Source organism: Henckelia pumila, unplaced genomic scaffold (genome assembly GCF_033568475.1).
Source record: "Henckelia pumila isolate YLH828 unplaced genomic scaffold, ASM3356847v2 CTG_525:::fragment_3, whole genome shotgun sequence".
Classification (NCBI taxonomy): Eukaryota; Viridiplantae; Streptophyta; class Magnoliopsida; order Lamiales; family Gesneriaceae; genus Henckelia; species Henckelia pumila.
Window position 1 is genome coordinate 4926903 of NW_027331857.1, and position 26070 is coordinate 4952972.

Genomic DNA, 26070 nt, shown 5'->3' on the forward strand with positions numbered 1-26070 from the left:
TTTTTATTTTTAAAATTTTTCACGGGATATTGACAAAGTTAACTAAATTTAATGTATAAAAAATAGAAAAAAAAAATTAGGTCGTCCAAGCGACCACCCGGACGAAACAACACATAGCTCCGTCTGTAAATGTGCCCCCGACCAAATTTTTTGGGTCCGTCCCTGTATACATTATTATCATCATCATCATCATCATCATCATCATCATCATCATCATAGAAATTTAATTTTTTGGTCTCGTATATAATTTGTATAACTTTGCGATTTTGGTCTTCTATATTTTCAGATTTCAGTTTTAGTTCACTATCTTTAATTTGTTTTTTTTTAGAATTTTAGTCTTTTTTTCGATGTTGCGCTGACGTTCGTGACAACAAGATAGGTTACTTTATTATTATTATTATTATTATTATTATTATTATAGGTTGCCTTTTATATATATGGATGGGTAATAATATTTTAAAATAAATTCCTTTAAATTAAGTTGACATTTATAATGTTCTTTTGGTGACATGAGTGAATACACTAAGGTTCGCAGGACCGATATTTATGTAATTTCAAGTGTAACATGTAACCCAATATGTAATCCTCCGTGTACATGTAGTCAGGGACGGAGCCTGGAAAATTAGATAGAGGGGGGCGAGATCATGGTTCGCAGTTGCGGTCGCGGAGAGTGTAGCGGAAACTGTCGTTCCAATTTCATTGGAATTTCACGGAACGGTCGCGGTTATCATCACGAGATCTTTTTATAATAAAAATAGAAATAATTATATAATTTGCTAAAATTTTAATTAAAAAATTTACCTAAAACGTTCTGCGACGGCCGCGAAATCCGTGAAATCTTCGTTTCGTTTCGCGACGTTCGCGATGATATTTTAAATAAAAACAGTGTTATATTAATCAATCGTTTTCACCCGAAACTTTGTCGCGACAACTATCGTTCCCGTTCCGGAAGGACAGTTCCCCCCGTTCCGTGACCGTTTTTTCGAACCATGAGCAAGATGAACAAACACATATATTTCGAGAAAAAGATAATTATTGAGCAAAATATTACTTCAACACAATAAAAATCGTCAAACAAAAAATAAATAATTTAGATAAAAATAAAAAACTTCAATGTACAATTTTATTTTTATTTCTTTTAACTTTTTAATCTTTATTTAATAAATATATTTTAATTTTAAATGGAAAAATAAATCAAAAAATTTGGGCAATTTCCCCCACGCCACCATACTCCACCGACTCCCTCTACCCCTACGACCCTATTCCTTGTTCACCTTAAAAATTGAGAGAGAGGAGGGGGGGGGGGGGGGGCGGGGCATGCCCCCACTGCATGCCCCCACTGCCCCCCTTTGGTTCCGTCTCTGCATGTAGTATTATCCTTTTTATTATGCATTAATACTTGTCGTGAACAATTTGTTGAGCTGATCTTAAGTTTTTTCATGCACGTACGTAATGAGAACTGAGTTGATGTCTGCCAACGAAGATCTCGCTTTAAACGGGCTAGGGGCAAATTATGATGAATAAATTGGCTTGATTGCCCATTTTTGAATAAATTAAATGAACTTGATATATCTTATAACCTTTCATGCACTGATATGGTATTATGCAGGGACGTAACCAGGATTTTGCGGTAGGGGGCTAATTTTACAAGAAAAAAATATGAATAAAACTCATAGGGTCAATATACATATTAGATTTATGTTAATATTTTATTATTCATATATCTTTCAACTTGTTTATGAATTTAAAAAAAATTTGAATATCAATCATGCTAGTAATGATACAAAATTTTAATATATCAATATCCTTATAAATATTTTCTATATTCAACAGTGAATGTATTTCAATAATTAAATTATATTTTATAAAAAAATTTGAAAATTTGATGGGTTAATGAATCAAAAAAATTTCTCTTTAAAATAAAATGAATAATTATTTTATATTTTATAAAGTATAATTTTTTAAATGTGATAATGTACATAATTATAGATTTACTTTGAATTTATGATGTTATTTTGTACTCAATAGCATATAATGTTCAATATATTGAATGTTCCATGAAATGGTCTATATAAACACAAAATATAGAAGCCTAAATAACTTAAATAAAACTCATATATATCAATAAATTAAAAAATCCAATCAATTGCAAATAATAATTAATATATATAATTAACTCAATAAATAAATAAATATATATATATATATATATGCACTAACTATATGTGCTGGCCCAGCCTAGCCCTCCATATAGTTCCGTACCTGGTATTATGCATTAATTATATATGTGGCTCGATCACCTTCCATTGAAATTTCAAATTAGTAGACACTTCGATCTTGTTCAGCGCAAAAGGCAAGGAATTCTCTTTTCCTAGCGAAGCATGAGCTGATGAGCATATGACTATATATAGTTATTAGATTTTAATTAACTTCTAGAATTCCAAAACAATGCATGTTATAAGGCCAAACCTAATTAAATGATTTGTTAACAAATTAATTGAATTCTAGATTCCAAAAACAGCGCATGTTAAACCTAATTAAACGATTTCTTAACAAATTAGATTTTAATTGAATTCCAGAATTCCAAAAGCAATGCATGTTAAACCTAATTAAACGATTTCTTAACAAATTAGATTTTAATTGAATTCCAGAATTCCAAAAGCAATGCATCTAATAATTAGGAAAAACCTAGCTAATTAAATTCTTTCTTAACAAATTAGGTTTTAGTTTAATTCTAGAATTCCAAAAACAATGCATGTTAACAAATTAGATTTTACTTGAAACTAAAATTCCAAAACAATGCATGTAATTAGGCCTAATCATTTAATTAGGTTTGGCCTTATTTTTTATTTTTTATGCTAAAAAAAAATTGGGCCAAACCTAATTAAATTATTTAACAAACAAAATAAGCATTTCTCCTCGAGCTTTTTTGTACATCCAAAAAATAAGTTCAATTTATTCATCACCCTTGACGACCGACTTTCGCCATCTTAAATAACTAAATAAATTGATTATCATTTTCAATAATTAATATAATTACACCACATATAAAAATATATATATGTGGCCCCCGGGTGGTTTGCAACGCTAAGAGAAAAATAAAATTCTATGAAGGGTTTTGAAGGAGGGGTGGGGGAATCCCCCTCAACTTCTTGAAAAATATTTTTCACCCATTTTAATTAATAACATCCTCAAACGAAACTGATAATGAATTACAAATTTTAATAATAATAACAAATACAAAAATATGAGCCTTTGTTACTACTAGGGAAAATGATTTTTTTTTGTTCCATTAACCTATTTATTCTTTTTAAAACGTTGGACAATATACTTGCTAAACCTGAAGCATAATCGTATATAAAATTTTGTTATCATATTAAAATAATATAAAATAAATTTTAAATTAAGATCATATTCGGATTAGTAGACTATTGCTCTTTTTCCTCCTACATATTAACAAAAATATGTGTGGTTGGTGATCTCTTGACTTAGTGGTCAAAAGTGAGGCTCGAAGACCCATATGATCTATATTCAAAACTCGATGATCCAATAGTTCTACTATACACGACACTGCATGTGCGTGTAGAGGATCCAAATCCTATAGAAATGGTTTGATATTTGTGTGAAACTGTTTGCAAAAAAAAAAATAAATAAAAAAAATTATGTACTTGAGTTTGTAGATACATATTGAGATTTAAAACAAATGGTAGATATGTTTTTTTTCAGAAAAAAGTATTAGATATTACAAGTCGGCAAGTTTCCCATGCAATTAATTAATCTATCTAGAGATATGAGCAATAAACGAATCCAGCGCGAGTCGAGAGTCCCCACCTTCTTCAGTAGTGAGACGAATGGCAGCACCCAATTTCTCCGCCCTCTTCCTTATCTCTTCCCCTTCCTCTGATTCCATCAATCTCTTCACAGCATTCTCAATACTCGAAGCCTTCACCATTTCTCCACTGGCCGAACCCCATTCCCTCACAACAATCCCCACTTTGAGTATCTCGCTTATCAGCAAAGCATTTCTTGGTTGGTCTGAATGCATTGGCCAAGCTGCTATCGCCACTCCCATCATCAAACTTTCCATGCACGAATTCCATCCGCAGTGGCTCATGAATCCACCTGTCGCTGGATGACAAAGAATTTCCGGCTGCGGCGCCCAATCTCGCACAACGATTCCCACCCCTTCCACCCTCTCTTCGAACCCTTGCGGCAGCACCGCTCGCCTCTCTTCTCCAGTAAAAATGTCTGCTTTATCCGCATCTCTTAAAACCCAGATAAACTTCTGTCGGCTTTGTTCTAACCCCAACGCCAGCTCCTTTATCTCTTCGTCCGAAAGAGAAGTTGTAGTCCCAAATGATACATAGATGACAGAATTGGGCTCCTGTTGATCCAGCCACTGCAAACATTTTGGTGGGTTTTCACGTGAAGGTATATCGGGAGGGATTATTGGTCCAATGGCCCAACTTTTCCTATCACCCACTATGTCTTTATCCGCCAAAAGGTCCAAAAATGGGCCTTCTATCAATCTGGAGGTGTTGTATAAATCTCCAGCTCTGTACTTGGAAGGCTCCTGCTGCAGAGCTGCAAAAGAAATGATCTCCTCTGATACACACGTTTCAAAAGGAGGTACCTCAAGCGGGAACCGTTTCCCCATTCTGTCATAGATAAAAGATGCCTTATATAAGGCAGATACACAGTTGTAAACGTAGGATTCTGCGTTGGGTATGGAGACAACATCCTGGACTACAAAAGCCATCAAAGGGTCGTGTATAACTACAACCCTCTTGGATTTCTTGGCGATTTCCCGAAGGAATTCGGAAACTGGTTGGCGTTGGCTCAAAGAGGCGTCCCACGCCGGCTGCAGCTGCCCTGGGAATTTGTTGGAAGAATCGGGATTTGGAGAAGGGGATTCAAAACTTGGAGTTGGGATGTCATGAAAAAGAATCTTCGATAAATCCTGGGGATTTAATCCATTGGCACGAACTCGGGCCTGGCGAATGTGGACGGAAGATCCGATGTAGTGTACTTGAAGGCCATAATTGGATACCAAGCAAGAGAGTTGCATGAGCTGATTGAGATGCCCTTGAGCTGGAAATGGCACCATTACCACTGCAACTTCACGAGCTGCTTCGTCATCGTTTTGATTGAGCAGCAAGATTCCCATCTGCAATATTGGAACAAAGACGAAGAGACTAGTTTTCTTGTCAAACGAAATATTTTCTGCCACTCACAAGTGTTGATTGGGAGTTTATATCATTGAGAAATTCAAAATTCTCTATTTTCAATTCTTTCCTTTTCTTTATTATTGTTTATTATTAAAATTATACACAAAAACTCTTGGAGACGATCTTATGATTATATATATCTCTTAAATCTTAATTATTTGGGTCACATAAAAAAAAACACATTGATTTATATTTTAAATCTGATAGAAATTAATTAGATAATGTTCGGAAGAAATTCTTAAAAGCGTTTCTCAGTTTTTTATTATAAAATTTCACAAAATTTTAAATTTTTATTAACGAAACTTTCCCAACCTAGAACACTAGGTTAGTGTCACAAATAGAAATACTCTCTCACGATAGAAAAGTCATAAACGTGCATTAGTTATTTATATTTATTAGTAGTCGTGGTCGATTCAAACTCTAATTGTGATTGTTTCTAGGCTCTGTATACTTTAATAATTTATTTTGCAGACATTTTTGAATGAAGCAATTAAAATAATGACATATGTTGTGCTTTTTAGTCCATATTAATTTAATATAATTTGAGATGGTCTTCAGTTTCTAGAAGAGAAAATGGAATTTTGCATTGCAATATTTTTGTTTGTTTATGTTTATGTGGAAGCAACAAATCCATGCATGTGTGGCTCTGATCATCTTCTACTGCGAAGCAACTAAAGTTTGGATTTTTGTTCTCTTAGCACAGCAGGATCCATCGCGCATGTGACCTCTGTGGTTCAGGATTAACTAATGACTCAATTTATTTATTTATGTTTGAAAATAATTGAATTGATATTCAATATAATTTCACATTTACAATTGAATATATAGCTATTAAATTAAATATTAATTAATCCAGAATTCGAAAACCATGTTAAGTCGAAGCTAATTAAATGGTTATTTAATAAACAAGATAAGTAATCACTCGATCGACCTCCACAACTTAAGCTAACTCCTCTATCCAAAACTTTTGTCTCCTTTCGGATTTTGGTCCATTATTTTATCCCACATTTTTTTTAAATTGTGGTCATCTGAATATTCAAATTTTAGTTTTAGCGTAATTATTTTTATTTTTGTTTTTTTAAGTCATATTTCATTATAAATTAATGATTATTTGACATTAAAAAATGCTGATAAAATGATAAGAAATTACCGATATAACATCATAATATACTTATATTTTCAACATTATGTCAACAATGTGATGAAAATAGCTATAAGTTAAGTGTAACCTACTTTTCCTTACACCCATTAACGCTAGTATATTTTATGTGTTGAGACAATCTCCATGAATTTATTTGAATTTTCTATTTCCACTCGTAACTATGGCATCGGTATTTTAAAATTAAAATCTTAAAAGAATTAAATGTATACGATAAATTAACTTGATGATTAATATAAAATTAAATAATTAATCTGATCGAGTTAAAATTCTATGCGTAATTGGTAGTTATAAATGGAAAAGATTGAAATTGATAAGATTATTTATCGAATTGAAAAATCAAACTTATGTGTTAGAATTTTGTTATTGAGCTCATGCCTAATATATAATATACCGTGAAAAGGCTTAATTATGTCCCCTCTAGTATTTCTTTTCTTTTCCTTTGTAGAGAGGTCCCCCGCCGACCCTTTCAATTTTCCGTTATCGGAAACCAGGGTTTTTTTTATTTTTAATTTTAGAAAAAAATTAATTTCAAAAATAACGTGAAATTGTAGAAATTTCAAAATTAGAGTAAAACGCTGGTTGAAACAGCGGAAGCTCGATTATTTTAATCGAGCATCCGCTTCCATAAGCAGTGGATGCTGCACCTTTTTTATAAATTATATGAATATACGATATATAAATATATATTTTATAAAATTTAAATATATATCTTTATAGACATATATATCGTAAATATATAAATATATATATCTAAAAAATTTAAATATATATACATATATCGGTTTTTTTATAAAATATATAAATATATATATTTTATAAAATTTAAATATATATTTATAGATATATATATATATCTCGTAAATATATAAATATACAATATACGAATATATATTTTATAAATTTAAATATATATAGATATATGTATATATTTTATTAAAAAAATCCATAGCTCTAATTTAGATGAAATATTATCTAATATAAAAAAAAAAACAATTTTGGTCATGTAAGTTACACTTTTTCCATTTTTAGTCTTGTTAAGTCAAAATTTTCAAAATACATACATTAACTTGCAATAGTTTTCGATTTTAGTCTTTTTTTGGTCAAAATTCTACTCGGCTACCGGAATTGCTTAGCTGTTCTCCAAATTTGTTGACATGAAATTTAAAATATGATTTTTATTTTATGGAATCCACGTGTCTTCCAAATAGACAAAAGAAAAATCTAAAACAAACCTTAAAAATTCCACATAATTACACCTACAAAAAATAATATAATTAAACTTACACCACATGTTTCTCTCACCACTCCCGCTGAAAGGTTACAATCTCCATTTCATCTCAAGGCCCACAAACCCTAGTCAATTCTATTGAAGCAAATCTCCAAAATCCACTATATCACTTTTTCACGTTGTCACCTTTGAGTGATTTCAGTTCATTTTATTACAATGAAGGTTCGAGAGTTGGATGCAATTAAGCTACCTCAACCGGAATATGGTACGCATTTTCTTAATTTATATGGGATACTTTTTTCTTTTTGAAAAAAATGCTCTGTTAGCCTAGAAAAGAAAGGCTTTGAAAGTTATGAGGTGGTATTTGTAGTTTGTTGTTGTGTTTTTTCGGTACATTTTATTTTTTTTAAAAAAAAAAGGTGGTCACGTGTGTTGTTCTGTATTTTGGGTTTCTTTTTAAAAAAAAAAAAAAAAAAAAGAGATAGTGGTCCAAGAGTGTTTGTTGTTTGAATTTTGGATGCAATTTTTAAAAATAAAATAGGATAGTGGTCCACCAGTGTTTGTTGTGGTCATGACTTACGCGAGAATTAAATATGATAAAATTATTGATTTCGATGCAGTGACATTCCTCAATTTCTTATGTTTTCTGTGTGAATAATTCTATTTAATTATAATATTATATTCAAATCATGTCATACGTGCTAAAATCTCATGTTTTTTTTCAATAATATGGGGTAAGTTTCATACTGCGGATGGTGATACGCATGTTTACAATGGTGGTTGCATAACGAAGTTTGATTACTTTGAGGTCGACATGTAACGCATTGAGCTTTTGAAAAATATGGTTGAAATGGGTGGCGTGAAGGAACCAATGAGAGTATTCACCAATAACTCGACTCATTCCTCTTGGTTTTTAAATTAATACGAGATGATAATGATTTATTGCTTATGTGTGCTGAAAAAATGAAAAAATCTAAGAGATTTCAATATATACATTGAGGTAGAAAGCAAATTTTTTCCATATGTACCTAATGCAGCTCAAAGGCATGAGGACTCGGGTGAAGAGGTGATGAATGAGGCTGTGATGGAACACGGGTCTAATAAAGATGGTGTTAAGGGCATAGAGCATGCACCTAATGAAAACGATTGGTCTATGGTGTTAGATCAATGGAATCCGGATATCTTCACAATGGTATGATATTGTCTACTTTGGGTATAAACCCTCATGGTTTTGTTTTTGGGAACCCATCCAAAAGGCCTCATACCAATGGAGATATCATTCCATATATTAATCCATTATCTTTCTCTTAAATTTCCAATGTGGGACTTTGGTTGATCATCCCTAACAATCCTCCCCTCAAATGAAGTCCCACCAGGCCTCCCCTCAATCCGTCCCTCCAATCGAGCCTACTCACCTTCAATGCATTGCAGCACATGCCTTACATGAATTTTCGGGAGCGTCCATCGAGAGCTTTTTCACGGATCTTTAATCGAGGCCTCAAACTTCTTCTCCTTGAGTCTCCGAGGATTCCACCCACATTGGTTCCATCAGACCATGGCTCTGATACCAGTTGTTAGATCAATGGAATCCGGATATCTCCACAATGGTATGATATTGTCCACTTTGGGTATAAACCCTCATGGTTTTGTTTTTGGGAACCCACCCAAAAGGCCTCATATCAATGGAGATATCATTCCATATATTAATCCATGATCTTTCTCTTAAATTTCCAATATGGGACTTTGGTTGATCATTTATAACATATGGAAACTTATCAATCAAAAGATGTGGAAAATAAATTTATGGTCGAAGATTCTGCTGAGGAAAGCTTGCTCGACAGTGAAGATGAATTCAGAAAAAGCATAGATGGGTCAGATATAGATTTAGAGAATAATGCACCAAGGTTTCTTGCTTTTAACTATGTGGAAAAATTTGATCTAACCTTTGAATTGGGGATGGTGTTTAGCAACAAGAAAGAGTTGAGAGAAGCAATACACTCGTATGCTATAAAAAATAAAAGGAGCATTAACATCACAAAAAACGACAAGATTCGCGTCTATGCTAAATGCGCAGGTGAGAAGTGTGAGTGGAAGCTGCACTCATTGAAGCTTGAAGGGGAATATACTTATCAGATTAGGAAGTATGTTCCCGAGCACACTTGTACGATGACTTTTAATGTGAAAAAATCTAAAATCAACTTGGTTGTCTAAGAAGTATTTGAGCAAATTCAGATCAGACCCAAAGAGAAATGTCAAAGGCTTTAGAATTGATGTTATGCGTGACATTAAATGCAAAGTTTCGAAATCTCAAGCTTACAGGGCAAAAGCAAGAGCAAATGAATTAGTTGAAGGGCAAGCTGCTGAACAATATGCATTAATTTGGGATTTTGCAAATGAAGTGAAGAGATCGAATCCTGGGAGTACTATTGTGATTGGCACTGATGATTCAACTGGTGATAATAGATTTGATAGGTTGTATATGTGTTTGTATGCAATGAAAGTTGGTTTTTTATCAGGATGTAGGCCTTTTATTGGGGTGGATGGATGTCATTTGAAGGTACCGCATGGCGGGATGCTACTGTCTGCCGTGGGAGTTGATCCAAATAATAATAACTTTCCAATTGTTATCGCCATAGTCAATAACGAGTCAGGGGAGACATGGGGATGGTTTCTTAGTTTACTAAAATTAGATTTGAATATTGAAAAAGAGAATGAGTGGACATTCATGTCCGACAAACAGAAAGGGTTGATCCAAGCATTCAATGAAGTTTTTCCGAGGGCAGAGCATAAGTATTGTGCAAGACATTTACATGGGAACTTTAAAACAGCAGGGTTTAGAGGTGAAGCATTTAAAAATGCATTATGAAATTGTGCTACAGCTACAACTTTGAACAAATTCAGTATAGAAATGTCAAAAATGAATGATATTGATGCAAGTGCAGCAATGTGGTTTATTGACAAGCCACCTTCCCAATGGAGTAGATCACACTTCACAGCCACAAGTAAATGTGACATGTTGCTCAATAATATGTGTGAATCATTTAACAGTAATATTCTAGAAGCGAGGGAGAAGGCCATACTCTCTATGCTAGAATGGTTAGTCGAGTATTTCATGATAAGGATGCAAAGAAACCGGGATCGAGCTGAAAAAAAATGGGAAGGGATATTTTGCCCGAAAATACAGAAACTAATTGAGAAGAACTCCGCCAAGATTGGAGATTGCATTCCAATTAAATCTGATAATTTGCATTACCAAGTTTCCTGTTATGAAGGAAGTCAATACTGTGTAAATTTGAGAGAGTGGACATGTGGTTGTAGGAAATGGGATCTCAGTGGAATCCCATGCAAGCATGCATTGGCGGCCATTACAACCTAAGGATTGGAAGATTTTCGATATGTGCATAAGTGTTATAGGTTAAGCGCATATAAACAAGTTTATGCTCCTGCAGTGATGCCAATGAATGGTAGAAGTGAATGGTGTTCGTTAGGAGTTATTCCTCCATTGCCACCAAACTTTGGAAGGTTAGTTGGAAGGCCCAAAAAAGCGAGGAGAATTGAAAGAGATAAAGCTGCTGAAACAATGATGAAAAAACGAAGAAGCAAAGTGAAAGTGATCAGAAACAAATATGAAATGGGAAGGCAGAAAAGAACAGTTAAATGTAGCATATGTGGTGTCGAGGGTCACAATAAGAAAGCTTGTCGTGGACAAAATAAAGCAGCAACACCAATGGAACACGAACGAGTACAAAATAGGCTCGAAGCCTTCATCAGCATGCTTAGAGAATCCAGAATATGAACATATGCGACAAGACACTAGCAAACAAAATTAAATTTTGTCCTCCCTTGTCGTCCAATTTTTTCTTCTAGCCCATCAGTCTTCCTTTGGAATAATGGACATAACTATAGCTCTATAGCACATTTTTGGATCATTCAAAAAGAAAAAATCACAGCTATCCCTACGTGAAGAAAAAGAAGAAAAATAATTAACAAAAAAAAATTCACAAGAAAGAAATAAAATAGGAAAGAGCAGCCACCAAGGAAGAAAAAAGCAGAGACCTTTTCATTACAAGGGCTTAATCAATTTTTTTTTCACACATTTGGACCAATCCCTTTGCCGCAAATCTTCTAAAGAAGCATGACATCGATCAGGATGCTACGAATACCCTTTCTTCTTTAAAGAAGCTCTAGATCCAAAAGACCAAATTTGAATATTTCTTGAGTTGGCTTCAGATCTCACGTTCAGAAGGAGAAATGATTAAATTTTTTCGATGGGTTTGATGGGTTTGGTGAGAGAAATTAGTTATATGAATTTTATTATTTTTGTGGGTTTAATGATATAGAATTTTAATATTTTAAATCTAGTTGGAATTTCACACTGATTCCAAATCAACAACATCCTCAATTTTAAATTTCATGTCAACATATCCCGTGGACACCTAAGCATTTTTCGGAGGTCTACTAGGATTAATAAAAAAAAAGACCGAAATCGAAAAAATATTGCAAATTAGTGTATGCCTATTGAAAATTTTGATATAACAAAACTAAAAGTGAAAAAAGACAAGTTACAGGACCAAAATTGTATTTCTCCCTATCTAATGTGCTACACCAAATATTATCTAGTGTGCAGGAGACGACGACCTCATAATTGAGGGGTTTTTTTATTTTAAAAAAATTTAATTTAAAAAATAACGTGAAATGGGAAAAATCGCACAATTACGATAAAACGCTATTTGAAATATCGGATGCTCAATTATGGGGTCGTAGTATCTTGCACACTATATTTATATTTTATAAAATTTAAATATATAAAAACACTATACATATATATATTTTATAAAAAAAAATCGATAGCTCTAATTTAGAGGAAATATTATCTAATGTGCTACACCAAATATTAACTAGTGTGGAAAAGACGACGGCCCCATAATTGAGCATTCTATGTTTCAAACAGCGTTTTATCGTAATTGTGCAATTTTCCCCATTTCACGTTATTTTTGAAATTAAAAATAAAAAACCTCTCAATTATGGGGTCGTCGTCTCCTGCACACTAGATAATATTTGGTGTAGCACATTAGATAATATTTCATCTAAATTAGAGCTATCGATTTTTTTTATAAAATATATACATATATCTATATATATTTAAAATTTATAAAATATATATTCATATATTGTAAATTTATATATTTACGATATATATATCTATAAATATATATTTAAATTTTATAAAATATATATTTATATATCGTATATTTATATATTTTATAAAAAACCGATATATATATATATATTTATATTTATATTTTATAAACTATATATTTATATATTTGCGATAAATAATTATAAATATATATTTTATAAAATTTAAATACATATATAGGTTTTTTTATAAAATATATATTTATATATATATTTATATATATCGTATATTTATATATTTTATAAAAAACCGATATATATAAACGATATATATATATATATCTATAAATATATATTTAAATTTCATAAAATATATATATGTATATATCGTATATTTATATATTTTATGAAAAAACCGATATATATATATATTTAAATTTTATAAAATATATATTTATATATTTACGATATATATTAATAAATATATATATTTAAAATTTATAAAATATAAATTTATATATCGTATATTTATATGTTTTATAAGAGCGGACGCAACCATGTCCGTTCCTAGTAAGAGCGGACGCTCGCTCAATTAAAATAATCGAGCTTCCACTGTTTTGAACAGCGTTTTATCATAATTTTGAATTTTTTTCAATTTTAAGTTATTTTTGAAATTAATTTTTTTTTTAAATTTAAAATAAAAAAAAACCCTCGGAAGCCAATTACTTTCAAATCTTCTTACCATTTTTGCAAAAAAGTGTGGTGAGCGTTATGAGTCTTCTCCACTGTATAAGCATCATCTCTTCAGTATATTCGGCAACCAGTTTCCAAAGTTTTTTTTTCTCTTCTCCTCTGTATAAGTATCATCTCCACTGTATATTCGGCAACCAGTTTTCAAAGTTTTTCTTCTCCAAATTTTTCAAACTTCTGTAATGGCTTCCCTTAAAATCTTAGTGTTCATTATTTTATTTTTTTTTTTGCCAACTATAGCGTGCAACCGAATTTAAATATGGTGCAATGTCGAGGAATCTTTTCTGATTTTACCAAAAATTTGTTTTACCATATTGCAAGTGAATAATAATTTTAATTTATCGGAGACCACCTAGCAGTGGCTTGATTTTTTTTTCTTTTTAAATTATTTCATTAAAGTAAAAAGAAAAAAAAGGATAAAAAACGACAACAAAAAAACAGCTCTCCAAATAATTAAAATTTGCACTCACGTACGTTGTGGCGGGTGATATCAGTGTATAGTTGAAGTGGATCAATCCCTTTTGGTTTCTGCATGAGATGTGGATGTGGTCGTGTTAATACTGCTATTTCCTGCCCAATCATAGAAGGTGAATGGATCCAAAGATATGTTTTCACGTCCCATATCGCCGAACAAGAGATTCAAATAGTCCGCTTCCACTGAAAGACTTGAGGGAAATATACGGTCGCCGAAACATGGTTCGACCGTGGTTATTACACCTAGACCTTTCGAGTTGCAGGCTTCCAACGAGCCACTTGGATGAAGAAGAGACGAAAGTACAAATGATACGTGACTTCTCAAAGTGTTTGGAATAAAACACTTACAATCTGGTCGGATCGAGAAACAATCGACTGTGGAGTAACATGCTTCATCGAGGAGAAATTGCTTGGCCGACTCAGAAAGGGATTCCTCGACGTTGCACCATATTTCAGTTCGGTTGGACGCGATAGTTGGAAAAAAAAAAGAAAAATAATGAACACTAAGATTTTAATGGAAGCCATTACAGAAGTTTGAAAAATTTGGAGAAGAAAAACTTTGGAAACGGGTCGACGAATATACAGTGGAGATGATGCTTATACAGTAGAGAAGAGATAAAAAAAAACTTTGGAAACTGGTTGCCCAATATATAATACTGGAGATGATTCTTATACAGTGGAGAAGACACATGACGTTCACCACACTTTTTTGCACAAATGGTAAGAAGATTTGAAAGTAATTGGTTTTCGATAACGGAAAATTGAAAGGGTCGGCGGGAGATATATATATATATATATATATATATATATATATATATATATATATATATACCGTAAATATATAAATATACGATATATAAATATATATATTTTATAAAATTTAAATATATATTTATAGATATATATATATATATTTATATATTTTATAAAAAAACGAATATATATATACGATATATATATATATAAATATATATTTAAATTTCATAAAATATATATTTGTATATATCGTATATTTATATATTTTATGAAAAAACCGATATATATATTTTTAAATTTTATAAAATATATATATTTATATATTTACGATATATATTTAAATTTTATAAAATATATATTTATATATCGTATATTAATATATTTTATAAGAGCAGACGCTACCATGTCCGCTCCTAGTAAGAGCGGACGCTCGCTCAATTAAAATAATTGAGCTTCCACTGTTTTGAACAACGTTTTATCATAATTTTGAAATTTTTTCAATTTTCACGTTATTTTTGAAATTAATTTTTTTTTAAAATTAAAAATAAAAAAAAACTCTCGGAAACCAATTACTTTCAAATCTTCTTACCATTTTTGAAAAAAAGTGTGGTGAGTGTCATGGGTCTTCTCCACTGTATAAGCATCATCTCCACTGTATATTCGGCAACCAGTTTCCAAAGTTTTTTTTTTCTCTTCTCCACTGTATAAGCATCATCTCCACTGTATATTCGGCAACCAGTTTTCAAAGTTTTTCTTCTCAAAATTTTTCAAACTTTTTTAATGGCTTCCCTTAAAATCTTAGTGTTCGTTATTTTTCTTTTTTTTTTCCTACTATCGCGTGCAACCGAATTGAAATATGGTGCAACGTCGAGGAATCTTTTCTGATTTTACCAAAGATTTGTTTTACCATATTGCATGTGAATAATAATTTTAATTTCTCGGAGACCAGCTAGCAGTGGCTTGATTTTTTTTTCTTTTTAAATTATTTCATTAAAGTAAAAAGAAAAAGAAAAAAGGATAGAAAACGACAACGAAAAAACAGCTCTCCAAATAATTAAAATTCGCACTCACGTACGTTGTGGCGGGTGATATCAGTGTATAGTTGAAGTGGATCAATCCCTTTTGGTTTCTGCATAAGATGTGGAAGTGGCCGTGTTAATACTGTTATTTCGTGCCCTATCATAGAAGGCGAATGAATCCAAAGATTTGTTTTCACGTCCCATATCGCCGAACAAGAGATTCAAATAGTCCGCTTCCACTAAAAGACTTGAGGGAAATATACAATCTCCGAAACTTGGGTCGACCGTGGTTATTACACCTACACCTTTCAAGTTGCAGGCTTCCAACGATCCACTTTGATGAAGAAGAGACGAAAGTACAAATGATACGTGACTTCTCAAAGTGTTTGGAATAGAACACTTACAACCTGGTCGGATCGAGAAACAATCTACTGTGGAGTAACATGCTTCATCGAGGAGAGATTGTATGGCCGACTCAGAAAAAATTCCTCGACGTTGCACAATATTTCAATTCGGTTGGACGCGATGGTTGGAAAAAAAAAAGAAAAATAATGAACACTAAGATTTTAAGGGAAGCCATTACAGAAGTTTGAAAAATTTGGAGGAGAAAAACTTTGGAAACTGGTTTCCGAATATACAGTGGAGATGATGCTTATACAGTTGAGAAGAGAAGAAAAGATTTGGAAACTGTTTGCCGAATATACAGTGGAGATGATGCTTATACAGTTGAGAAAATCTATGACGCTCACCACACTTTTTTGCACAAATGGTAAGAAGATTTGAAAGTAATTGGTTTCCGATAACAAAAAATTGAAAGGGTCGGCGCGGGGGAAGAGTCGATGCTACCCAACCCGGGTAGTGCCCGGGAAGGGTAGCAACGGCCCAGATGTTGTTGCAGGTCAAATGATTTGACCTGCAAACAACATCCGGGCCATTGATCTGGCATCAGGGGTATTACCCTGATGCCAGCATCGACTCATCCCAGCGTGGGACCTCTCTACGAAGTAAAAGAAAAGAAATAGTAGAGGGGACATAATTAAGCCTTTTCACGGTATATTATATATTAGGCACGAGCTCAATAACAAAATTCAAACACATAAGTTTGATTTTTCAATTCGATAAATTATCCCAGATTCAGCAGAGATCTGATTGTCCCGGATTAGCTTAGTTTGATAAAAGTTTTAAAAACCCGAAACGGCACGGATTTTGGGGAGTATTTTCGGGTATGGGTTCGGGTTCGGGGATTTTAAAAATACTCAAAACATATTGGGACGGGTATGGGGATGTTATTCCCATTCCCGAACCCGCCCCGATAATAATAATAATAATAATAATAATAATAATAATAATAATAATAATAATAATAATAATAATAATAATAATAATAATAATAATAATAATAATAATAATAATAATAATAATAATAATAATAATAATATTTTTTTATTAAATTTTATTAAATCTAAAATATTATTAAAAAATTAAAATTAAAAGTATTATTATTATTATTATTTCGTTTATATATATTTTTATAAATTATATATAATGCATTCGTTTATGATAGCGTAGTTTTTTATAACATAAATATATTATTTGAATTACATTTATGTTACGTACAATTATAAAGTATTTATATTAGTCTAAATATATATATATATATATATATAGAGTTTTGCTATGCTGCCCACCTCCATGCCTACCTATGAGATGACAATCATCCAATGGATGATATAAATCATATACAAATGGTTCATCCAATGGATGAGTGCCACCTCATAAGTGGGCATGAAGGTGGGCAGTATAGCAAAACTCTATATATATAAATATATATATATATATATATATTATTTTGATAAATTTGAAAACAATATATAATCTTAATAAATTTTTTATATATATTATTTTCGTTAAAATATTAATTTTGATTTATAGAAATATTTTGTATTTAAAATATTTTTATTATTTTTAAAAGTTAATATTATAATAAAAATTGACCCAAAATATTTTAGGTATTTTATTATAAAATTGAATAATAATTTTTATATTCTTATATAAAAAAATTTATTGATTCATATATATTATAATAAAATTTATTTATAATATAGATAAATATATATATATATATATATATATATATATATATATATTCGGTTATGAGTATGGAGATTGGGACTTGATCCCCGCGGGGATGGGTATGGGGAATCCCCGATAAGAATTAATGGGGATTGGGGCTGGGAGCATATGGGGATCGGGCTTGAATTCGGGGACGGGGATGCCAACCCTCCCCATTTTCATCCCTATTCATGGGTGGCTCTGATCGCGCATGTGATCTTTGTGGTTCAGGATTAATTAATGACCCGGTTTATTTATTTATGTTTGAAAATTTGAATTGATATTCAATATAATTTCACATTTCACATTTAAAATTGAATATATAGCTATTAAATTAAATATTAATTAATCCAAAATTCGAAAACCATGTTAACTCGAAGCTAATTAAATGATTATTTAATAAACAAGATAAGTAGTCACTCGATCGACAACCACAACTTAAGCTAACTCCTTCTATCCTAAACATTTGTCTCTTTTTTGATTTTGGTCCATTTTTTTATCCCACATTTTTTTTTTAAAATTTTGGTCATATGAATATTCAAATTTTAGTTTTAGTGTAATTATTTTTATTTTTTTTTTTTAAGTCATATTTCATTATAAATTAATGATTATTTGACATTAGAAAATGCCGATAACATAATAAGAAATTACCGATATAACATAATAATATACTTATATTTTCAACATTATGTCAACAATGTGATGAAAATAGCAATAAGTTAAGTGTAACCTACTTTCCCTTACACACATTAATGCTAGTATATTTTATGTGTTTAAACAATCTCCATGAATTTATTTGAATTTTATATTTCCACTCGTAACTATGGCATCGGTATTTTAAAATTAAAATCTAAAAAAAATTAAATTTATACGATAAATTAACTTGATGATTAATATAAAATTAAATAATTAATCTGATCGGGTTAAAATTCTATGCAGTCGAATTATGTCGTAATCGGTAGTTATAAAAGGAGAAGATTGAAATTGATGAGATAATTTATCGAATTGAAAAATCAAACTTATGTGTTTGAATTTTGTTATTGAGCTCGTGCCTAATATATAATATATCGTGAAAAGGCATAATTATGTCTCATCTAGTATTTTTATTTTTTTTTACTTTGTAGAGAGGTCCCCCGCCGACCCTTTTAATTTTCCGTTATCGAAAACCAATTACTTTCAAATCTTCTTATCATTTGAGCAAAAACGTGTGGTGAGCGTCATGGGTCTTCTCCACTGTATAAGCATCATCTCCACTATATATTCGGCAACCAGTTTTCAAAGTTTTTCTTCTCTTCTCCACTGTATATGCATCATTTTCACTGTATATTCGGCAACCACTTTCCAAAGTTTTTCTTCTCCAAATTTTTCAAACTTCTGTAATGACTTCCCTTAAAATCTTAGTGTTCTTTATTTTGATTTTTTTTCCAACTATGCGTCCAACCGAATTGAAAAATGATGCAACGTCGAGGAATCCCTTTCTGAGTCGGCCATGCAATCTCTCCTCGATGAAGCATGTTACTCCACAGTCGATTGTTTCTCGATCCGACCAGGTGGTAAGTGTTTTATTCCAAACACTTTGAGAAGTCACGTATCTTTTGTACTTTCGTCTCTTCTTCTTCAAAGTGGCTCGTTGGAAGCCTGCACCTCGAAAAGTGTAGGTGTAATAATCACGGTCAACCCAAGTTTCGGCGACCGTATATTTCCAACTCAAAGACTTGAAGTCTCCTGTCATGTTTGGTGAATGTACTTTTATTCAATTGTTCTAATCTTCTGTTCCTCGGCTTTCTGTCCCATCGTCACTTTATTTTCCCATACTTCACCTTTTCTTCCTCTTGTTTTTTCTTTGTTTACCATATTGCATGTGAATAATAATTTTAATTTCTCGAAGACCAGCTATCACTGGCTTGATTTTTTTTCTTTTTAAATTATTTCATTAAAGTAAAAAAAGAAAAAAGAAAAAAAAAGGATAGAAAACAACAACGAAAAAACAGCTCTCCAAATAATTAAAATTCGCACTCACGTACGTTGTGGCTGGTGATATCGGCATATAGTTGAAGTGGATCAATCCCTTTTGGTTTCTGCATGAGATGTGGATGTGGTCGTGTTAATACTGCTATTTCCTGCCCAATCATAGAAGGCGAATGGATCCAAAGATATGTTTTCACGTCCCATATCGCCGAACAAGAGATTCAAAGGTTCCGCCTCCACTCAAAGACTTGAGGGAAATATACAATCGCCAAAATTTGGGTCGATCGTGGTTATTACATCTACACCTTTCAAGCTGCAGGCTTCCAACGAGCTTTTTTGATGAAGAAGAGACGAAAGTACAAATGATACGTGGCTTCTCAAAGTGTTTGGAATAAAACACGTACCACCTGGTCGGATCGAGAAACAATTGACTGTGGAGTAACATGCTTCATCGAGGAGAGATTGCATGGCCGACTCAGAAAGGGATTCCTCAACGTTGCACGATATTTCAATTCGGTTGCACGCGATAGTTGGAAAAAAAAAATTATTGAAAACTAAGATTTTAAGGGAAGCTATTACAGAAGTTTGAAAATTGAGAAGAAAAACTTTGGAAATTGGTTGACGAATATACAGTGGAGATGATGCTTATACAGTGGAGAAGAGATAAAAAAAACTTTGGAAACTGGTTGCCGAATATACAGTACTGGTGATGATTCTTATACAGTGGAGAAGACCCATGACGTTCACCACACTTTTTTGCACAAATGGTAAGAAGTTTAAAAGTAATTGGTTTTCGATAACGGAAAATTGAAAAGGTCGGCAGGAGATATATATTTACCGTAAATATATAAATATACGATATATAAATATATATTTTATAAAATTTAGATATATATTTACGATATATATATATCTATAAATATATATTTAAATTTTATAAAATATATGTATTTATATATCGTATATTTATATATTTTATAAAAAAACCGATATATATATATATACGATATATATATATATATATATAAATATATATTTAAATTTCATAAAATATATATATGTATATATCGTATATTTATATATTTTATGAAAAAACGATATATATATTTAAATTTTATAAAATATATATATTAATAAATATATATATTTAAATTTTATAAAATATGTATGTATATATCGTATATTTATATATTTTATAAGAGCGGACGCTACCATGTCCGCTCCTAGTAAGAGCGGACGCTCGCTCAATTAAAATAATCGAGCTTCCACTGTTTTGAATAGTGTTTTATCATAATTTTGAAATTTTTCCAATTTCATGTTATTTTTGAAATTAAATTTTTTTAAAATTAAAAATAAAAAAACTCTCGGAAACCAATTACTTTCAAATCTTCTTTCCATTTTTGCAAAAAAGTGTGGTGAGCGTCATGGGTCTTATCCACTGTATAAGCATCATATGCACTGTATATTCGACAACCAGTTTCCAAAGTTTTTTTTTTCTCTCCTTCACTATATAAGCATCATCTCCACTGTATATTCGGCAACCAGTTTCCAAAGTTTTTCTTCTCCAAATTTTTCAAACTTCTGTAATGGCTTCCCTTAAAATCTTAGTTTTCATTATTTTTCTTTTTTTTTTTCAACTATCGCGTGCAACCGAATTGAAATATGGTGCAACGTCGAGGAATCTTTTTTGATTTTACCAAAGATTTGTTTTACCATATTGCATGTGAATAATAATTTTAATTTCTCGGAGACCAGCTAGCAGTAGCTTGATTTTTTTTTTCTTTTTAAATTATTTCATTAAAGTAAAACGAAAAAGAAAAAATGATAGAAAACGAAAAAGAAAAAAAAAACTCTCCAAATAATTAAAATTCGCACTCACGTACGTTGTGGCGAGTGATATCAGTGTATAGTTGAAGTGGATCAATCCCTTTTGGTTTCTGCATGAGATGTGGAAGTGGCCGTGTTAATACTGTTATTTCCTGCCCAATCATAGAAGGCGAATGGATCCAAAGATTTGTTTTCACGTCCCATATCGCCGAACAAGAGATTCAAATAGTCCGCTTCCACTGAAAGACTTGAGGGAAATATATGGTCGCCTAAACATGGGTCGATCGTGATTATTACACCTATACCTTTCGAGGTACAGGCTTCCAACGAGCCACTTTGATGAAGAAGAGACGAAAGTACAAATTATACGTTGCTTCTCAAAGTGTTTGGAATAAAACACTTACCACCTGGTCGGATCGAGAAACAATCGACTGTGGAGTAACATTCTTCATCGAGGAGAGATTGCATGACCGACTCAGAAAGAGATTCCTCGACGTTGCACCATATTTCAATTCGGTTGGACGCGATAGTTGGAAAAAAAAAAAAGAAAAATAATGAACACTAAGATTTTAAGGGAAGCCATTACAAGAGTTTGAAAATTTTGGAGAAGAAAAACTTTGGAACTGGTTGCCGAATATACAGTGAAGATGATGCTTATACAGTGGAGAAGGCCCATGATGCTCACCACACTTTTTTGCACAAATTGTAAGAAGATTTGAAAGTAACTGGTTTCCGATAACGGAAAATTGAAAGGGTCGGCGGGGACCTCTCTACAAAGAAAAAGAAAAGAAATATTAGAGGGGACATAATTAAGCCTTTTCACGGTATATTATATATAAGGCACGAGCTCAATAACAAAATTCAAACACATAAGTTTGATTTTTCAGTTCGATAAATTATCTCATCAATTTCAATTTTTGTCTTTTATAATTACCGATTACGACATAATTCAACTGCATAGAATTTTAACTCAATCAGATTAATTATTTAATTTTATATTAATCATCAAGTTAATTTATCGTATACATTTAATTCTTTTTAGGTTTTAATTTTAAAATACCGATGTCATAGTTACGAGTGAAAATAAAAAATTCAAATAAATTAATGGAGATTGTCTCAACATATAAAATATACTAGTATTTTTTATCATCTAGCACTATCTATGATGACCAATATTTGACATGTTAATGAACTTTAACCCAAAAAATATATATCATGTTGAATACTTATATATCGTCGCTTTGATCTATGTTCTGCCAACCCAACACTAGAGACCGGTTGAGTTTTATGTACAGTTTATTTTTTACTTTCTACCACTACATTTACAATATTGATGGCAAATGATATAAACAACATTGGGTGAATTTCACCCTATGTACGTAACATGATGTGAAAATGTTCATCCGATGTAACATATAATCCATTCACTGCAACATCATTCTCAAACATGAACAACACTTATTTATTGGCTTATAATTAGTACTCTATCTGGTGATATGAGCAACAAACGAACCAAGCTCGACCCGAGAAACACCACCGTCCTCCGTCGCGCGTCGCATGGCGACACCCAGTTCCTCAGCCCTCTTCCTAATCCCCTCACCATCTTCCGATGCCATCAATCTCTTCACAACATTCTCAATAGTTGAAGCCTTCACCACTTCTCCTCGTTGATCCCATTCCCTAACAACAATCCCCACTTTCAATATCTCACTTACAAGGAAACCATTTCTTGGTTGGTCCGAATGCATGGGCCATGCGGCTATTGGCACACCCATTGTAACACTTTCAATGCACGAATTCCAGCCGCAATGGCTCATGAATCCGCCGGTCGCCGGATGCGCGAGGATCTCCGGCTGCGGTGCCCAATCTCGCACCACGATCCCAACCCCTTCCACCCTCTCTTCGAACCCTTTTGGCAACTCTGCTCGCCTCGCTTCTCCAGCAAATATGTCTCCTTTGTCCGCATCTCTTAGAACCCAGATAAACTTCTGCCCGCTTTGTTCCAATCCCGATGCCAATTCCTTTATCTCTTCGTCGGAAAGCGAAGTTGTGGTCCCGAAGGATACAAAGATGACAGAATTTGTCTCCTGTCGATCGAGCCACTGTAAACATTTCGGTGGGCTGTCACGTGAAGGCAACACGGGTGGAATTATCGGTCCAATGGCCCAACTTTTTCTATCACCGATAATCTCTTCACCTGTTAACAGTTCCAAGTAAGGCTCTTCTATCAATCTGCAGGTGTTGAATAAATCTCCAGCTCTATATTTCAATGGCTCCGAATGCAGAGCTGCAAATTTTCCGACCTCCTCTGTTATACATCCTTCTATAGATGGTAATTCTTTCGAAAGCTCGAACGGGAACTTTTTCCCTATCCCTTCCCACATAAAAGCTACCTGAGTAAAGGCGGATAAACAGTTGAAAACGTAGGATTCTGCATTGGGTATGGAGACAACATCCTGCACTACAGCAGCCATTAGATGGTCATGTATAACCACAACCCTCTTAGATTTCTCGGCGATTTCCCGCAGGAATTCGAAAATAGGTTGTCTTTGGCTCAACGAGGCATCCCAGGCCGGCTGGAGCTGCACAGGGAACTTGCTGGAAGAATCGGGATTTGGAGAAGGAGATTCAAAAGCTTGAATGGGGATGTCATGAAAATGGATCTTGGATACATGGTGAAGATTTAATCCATTGACACGAACTCTGGCCTGGCGATTGTGGACGGAAGATCCGATGTAGTGTACTTGAAGGCCATAATTGGAAACCAAACAAGAGAGTTGCACGAGCTGATTGAGATGCCCTTGAGCTGGAAATGGCACCATTACCACTGCAACTTGACCTGCTTCGTCGTTTTCATGGAGGAAGCTTTCCGCCATTTTCATGAGTGGATTCACGAAATATTTTGTGTGGGTTAGAGGGGATGGCTTGGGGGAACCTTATATCCTTGCAAAATCAATATTGGTCCATATATGATTTCCATCTATTTAAAATTCTTGTATATTATCATTAATTAATGTCACGTGTGTGCGGAGGCACGCCACATCTCCAATGTAATTTACATGATTAGTATGGTTTGCAAGTTATTGCGTTAGTCAAGAGGTTTACTCAATGCGCATAAAAAAATAGCGATTGCGGTTCTCATGTCATTAAAAAAAAAGTTAATGTGATTATATTTGGATCTTTGAATGTCTCCATTATGAAATGTAATGAGTCACTTAAATGTATCTTTTAGCATTTCATTTATATAGAAGCGATATGCATAGACGGGAATTCGGTGTTTTAAATTGCGAAATACCACAAAGCTGTCCCATTCATTAAATTAAATTAATAGATCGTATCTTAAGATTAAGATACATTTGCTTCTACGTTAAAGATTAAAATCTTATGTTGGTAATTACACTCAGAATAAATTAAATGTTAAATGTCACGAATTTGGAATTATGTTAAATATCAATCAATAATTTAAAAAAAAAATTGCCATTAAGTTAACAATTTCTTCCTATTACATCAAACGGTTGACTTTTCTCTTTGCATCAGAAACAAAGACACTAACTTTGAAAGCGTTGTTCCCATTTTCATGTTGTTGCTCCTTTATTCGCTCTGCTGAATTCACTACTGATTCTCTGCAGCCGTGTAACCGAATGAGTTGAAGCGTATCGATTTCTCCAATGCCACGAGGAATCTCATAAATCGACGAAGCAAAAAGTTTAATAAATTAAATTAAAATTTTAATCGCTTGTTATGAGATCGTCGAAATCGTCTTATAAATTAATTTTATAAAAAAAGATCGTCGATTTCAATTAATGAATAAGTATTATTTTTTATATCAATTTTTTTTTCATATAAATCTATAAAATTGTTTCACAAGAAACATAATCCAACCAAAATATATATAATGATTTTTGCACATAAAAGGTCCATAAATAAAGAGGACGATTATTTTTTAAAATAGTCGCTAGCAGAAGTTTTGACTTTTTTTAAATTAATAATTGCCTAGCAAAGCATGGTCCATAGTTCTCGTGACCATTTCGGTCATTTTCATTTTATTTTATTTTTTTCCCTTTCTGAAAAAGTGAATTAATATATCAATATCAACTTTTAATTTAATTATTAAACTTTTTGTTAAAAAAAATTTACTATTAAACTGTGGTTATTAGAAAACATATATTTTTTAGTCATAAGTTTCTGAGAAATCAAACTTATATTTTAATTTCTATCTACTTTTAAATCAATCAGTTTTTTTTACACTATTCTCATATCACAAAACTTCTGTGAAATCGTCTCATGGATTAATTTTGTGAGGTGGAGTTTTTATTTAAATCATCAATAAAAATTATTATTTTTTTATTATAAATATGAACATGATTAACTTGTCTTATAATTCGTGAGACATTATTTCAAAAGCCT

At 32.2% G+C, this 26070-nt stretch overlaps 3 protein-coding genes across 3 annotated transcripts; 1 reads left to right on the forward strand and 2 right to left on the reverse strand.

Moving 5' to 3' along the window:
- Positions 1-3711: 3711 nt before the first annotated feature.
- On the reverse strand, positions 3712-5251 carry LOC140873287 (zeatin O-xylosyltransferase-like). Its single transcript, XM_073276375.1, has one exon. The coding sequence runs from the start codon at positions 5165-5167 to the stop codon at positions 3779-3781; it is 1389 nt and encodes a 462-aa protein (XP_073132476.1). The 5' UTR covers positions 5168-5251; the 3' UTR covers positions 3712-3778.
- A 4131-nt stretch (positions 5252-9382) lies between these two features.
- LOC140873137 (uncharacterized) lies at positions 9383-10484 on the forward strand. The gene is made up of 2 exons (XM_073276118.1): positions 9383-9759; positions 9851-10484. The coding sequence occupies exons 1-2, from the start codon at positions 9383-9385 to the stop codon at positions 10482-10484; spliced, it is 1011 nt and encodes a 336-aa protein (XP_073132219.1).
- Positions 10485-23133: 12649 nt separating this feature from the next.
- On the reverse strand, positions 23134-24549 carry LOC140873322 (zeatin O-glucosyltransferase-like). Its single transcript, XM_073276416.1, has one exon. It carries the CDS (start codon positions 24543-24545, stop codon positions 23148-23150), a length of 1398 nt encoding a protein of 465 aa, XP_073132517.1. The 5' UTR covers positions 24546-24549; the 3' UTR covers positions 23134-23147.
- Positions 24550-26070: the final 1521 nt, after the last annotated feature.

Excerpts from the sequence above, each read along its gene's own strand:
- LOC140873287 (XM_073276375.1), bottom strand. The coding sequence starts at position 5,167 with ATGGGAATCTTGCTGCTCAATCAAAACGATGACGAAGCAGCTCGTGAA.
- LOC140873137 (XM_073276118.1), top strand. The coding sequence starts at position 9,383 with ATGGAAACTTATCAATCAAAAGATGTGGAAAATAAATTTATGGTCGAA. Across the intron at positions 9,760-9,850 it reads TATACTTATCAGATTAGGAA|ATCAGACCCAAAGAGAAATG; the intron begins GTATGTTCCCGA and ends GAGCAAATTCAG.
- LOC140873322 (XM_073276416.1), bottom strand. The coding sequence starts at position 24,545 with ATGAAAATGGCGGAAAGCTTCCTCCATGAAAACGACGAAGCAGGTCAA.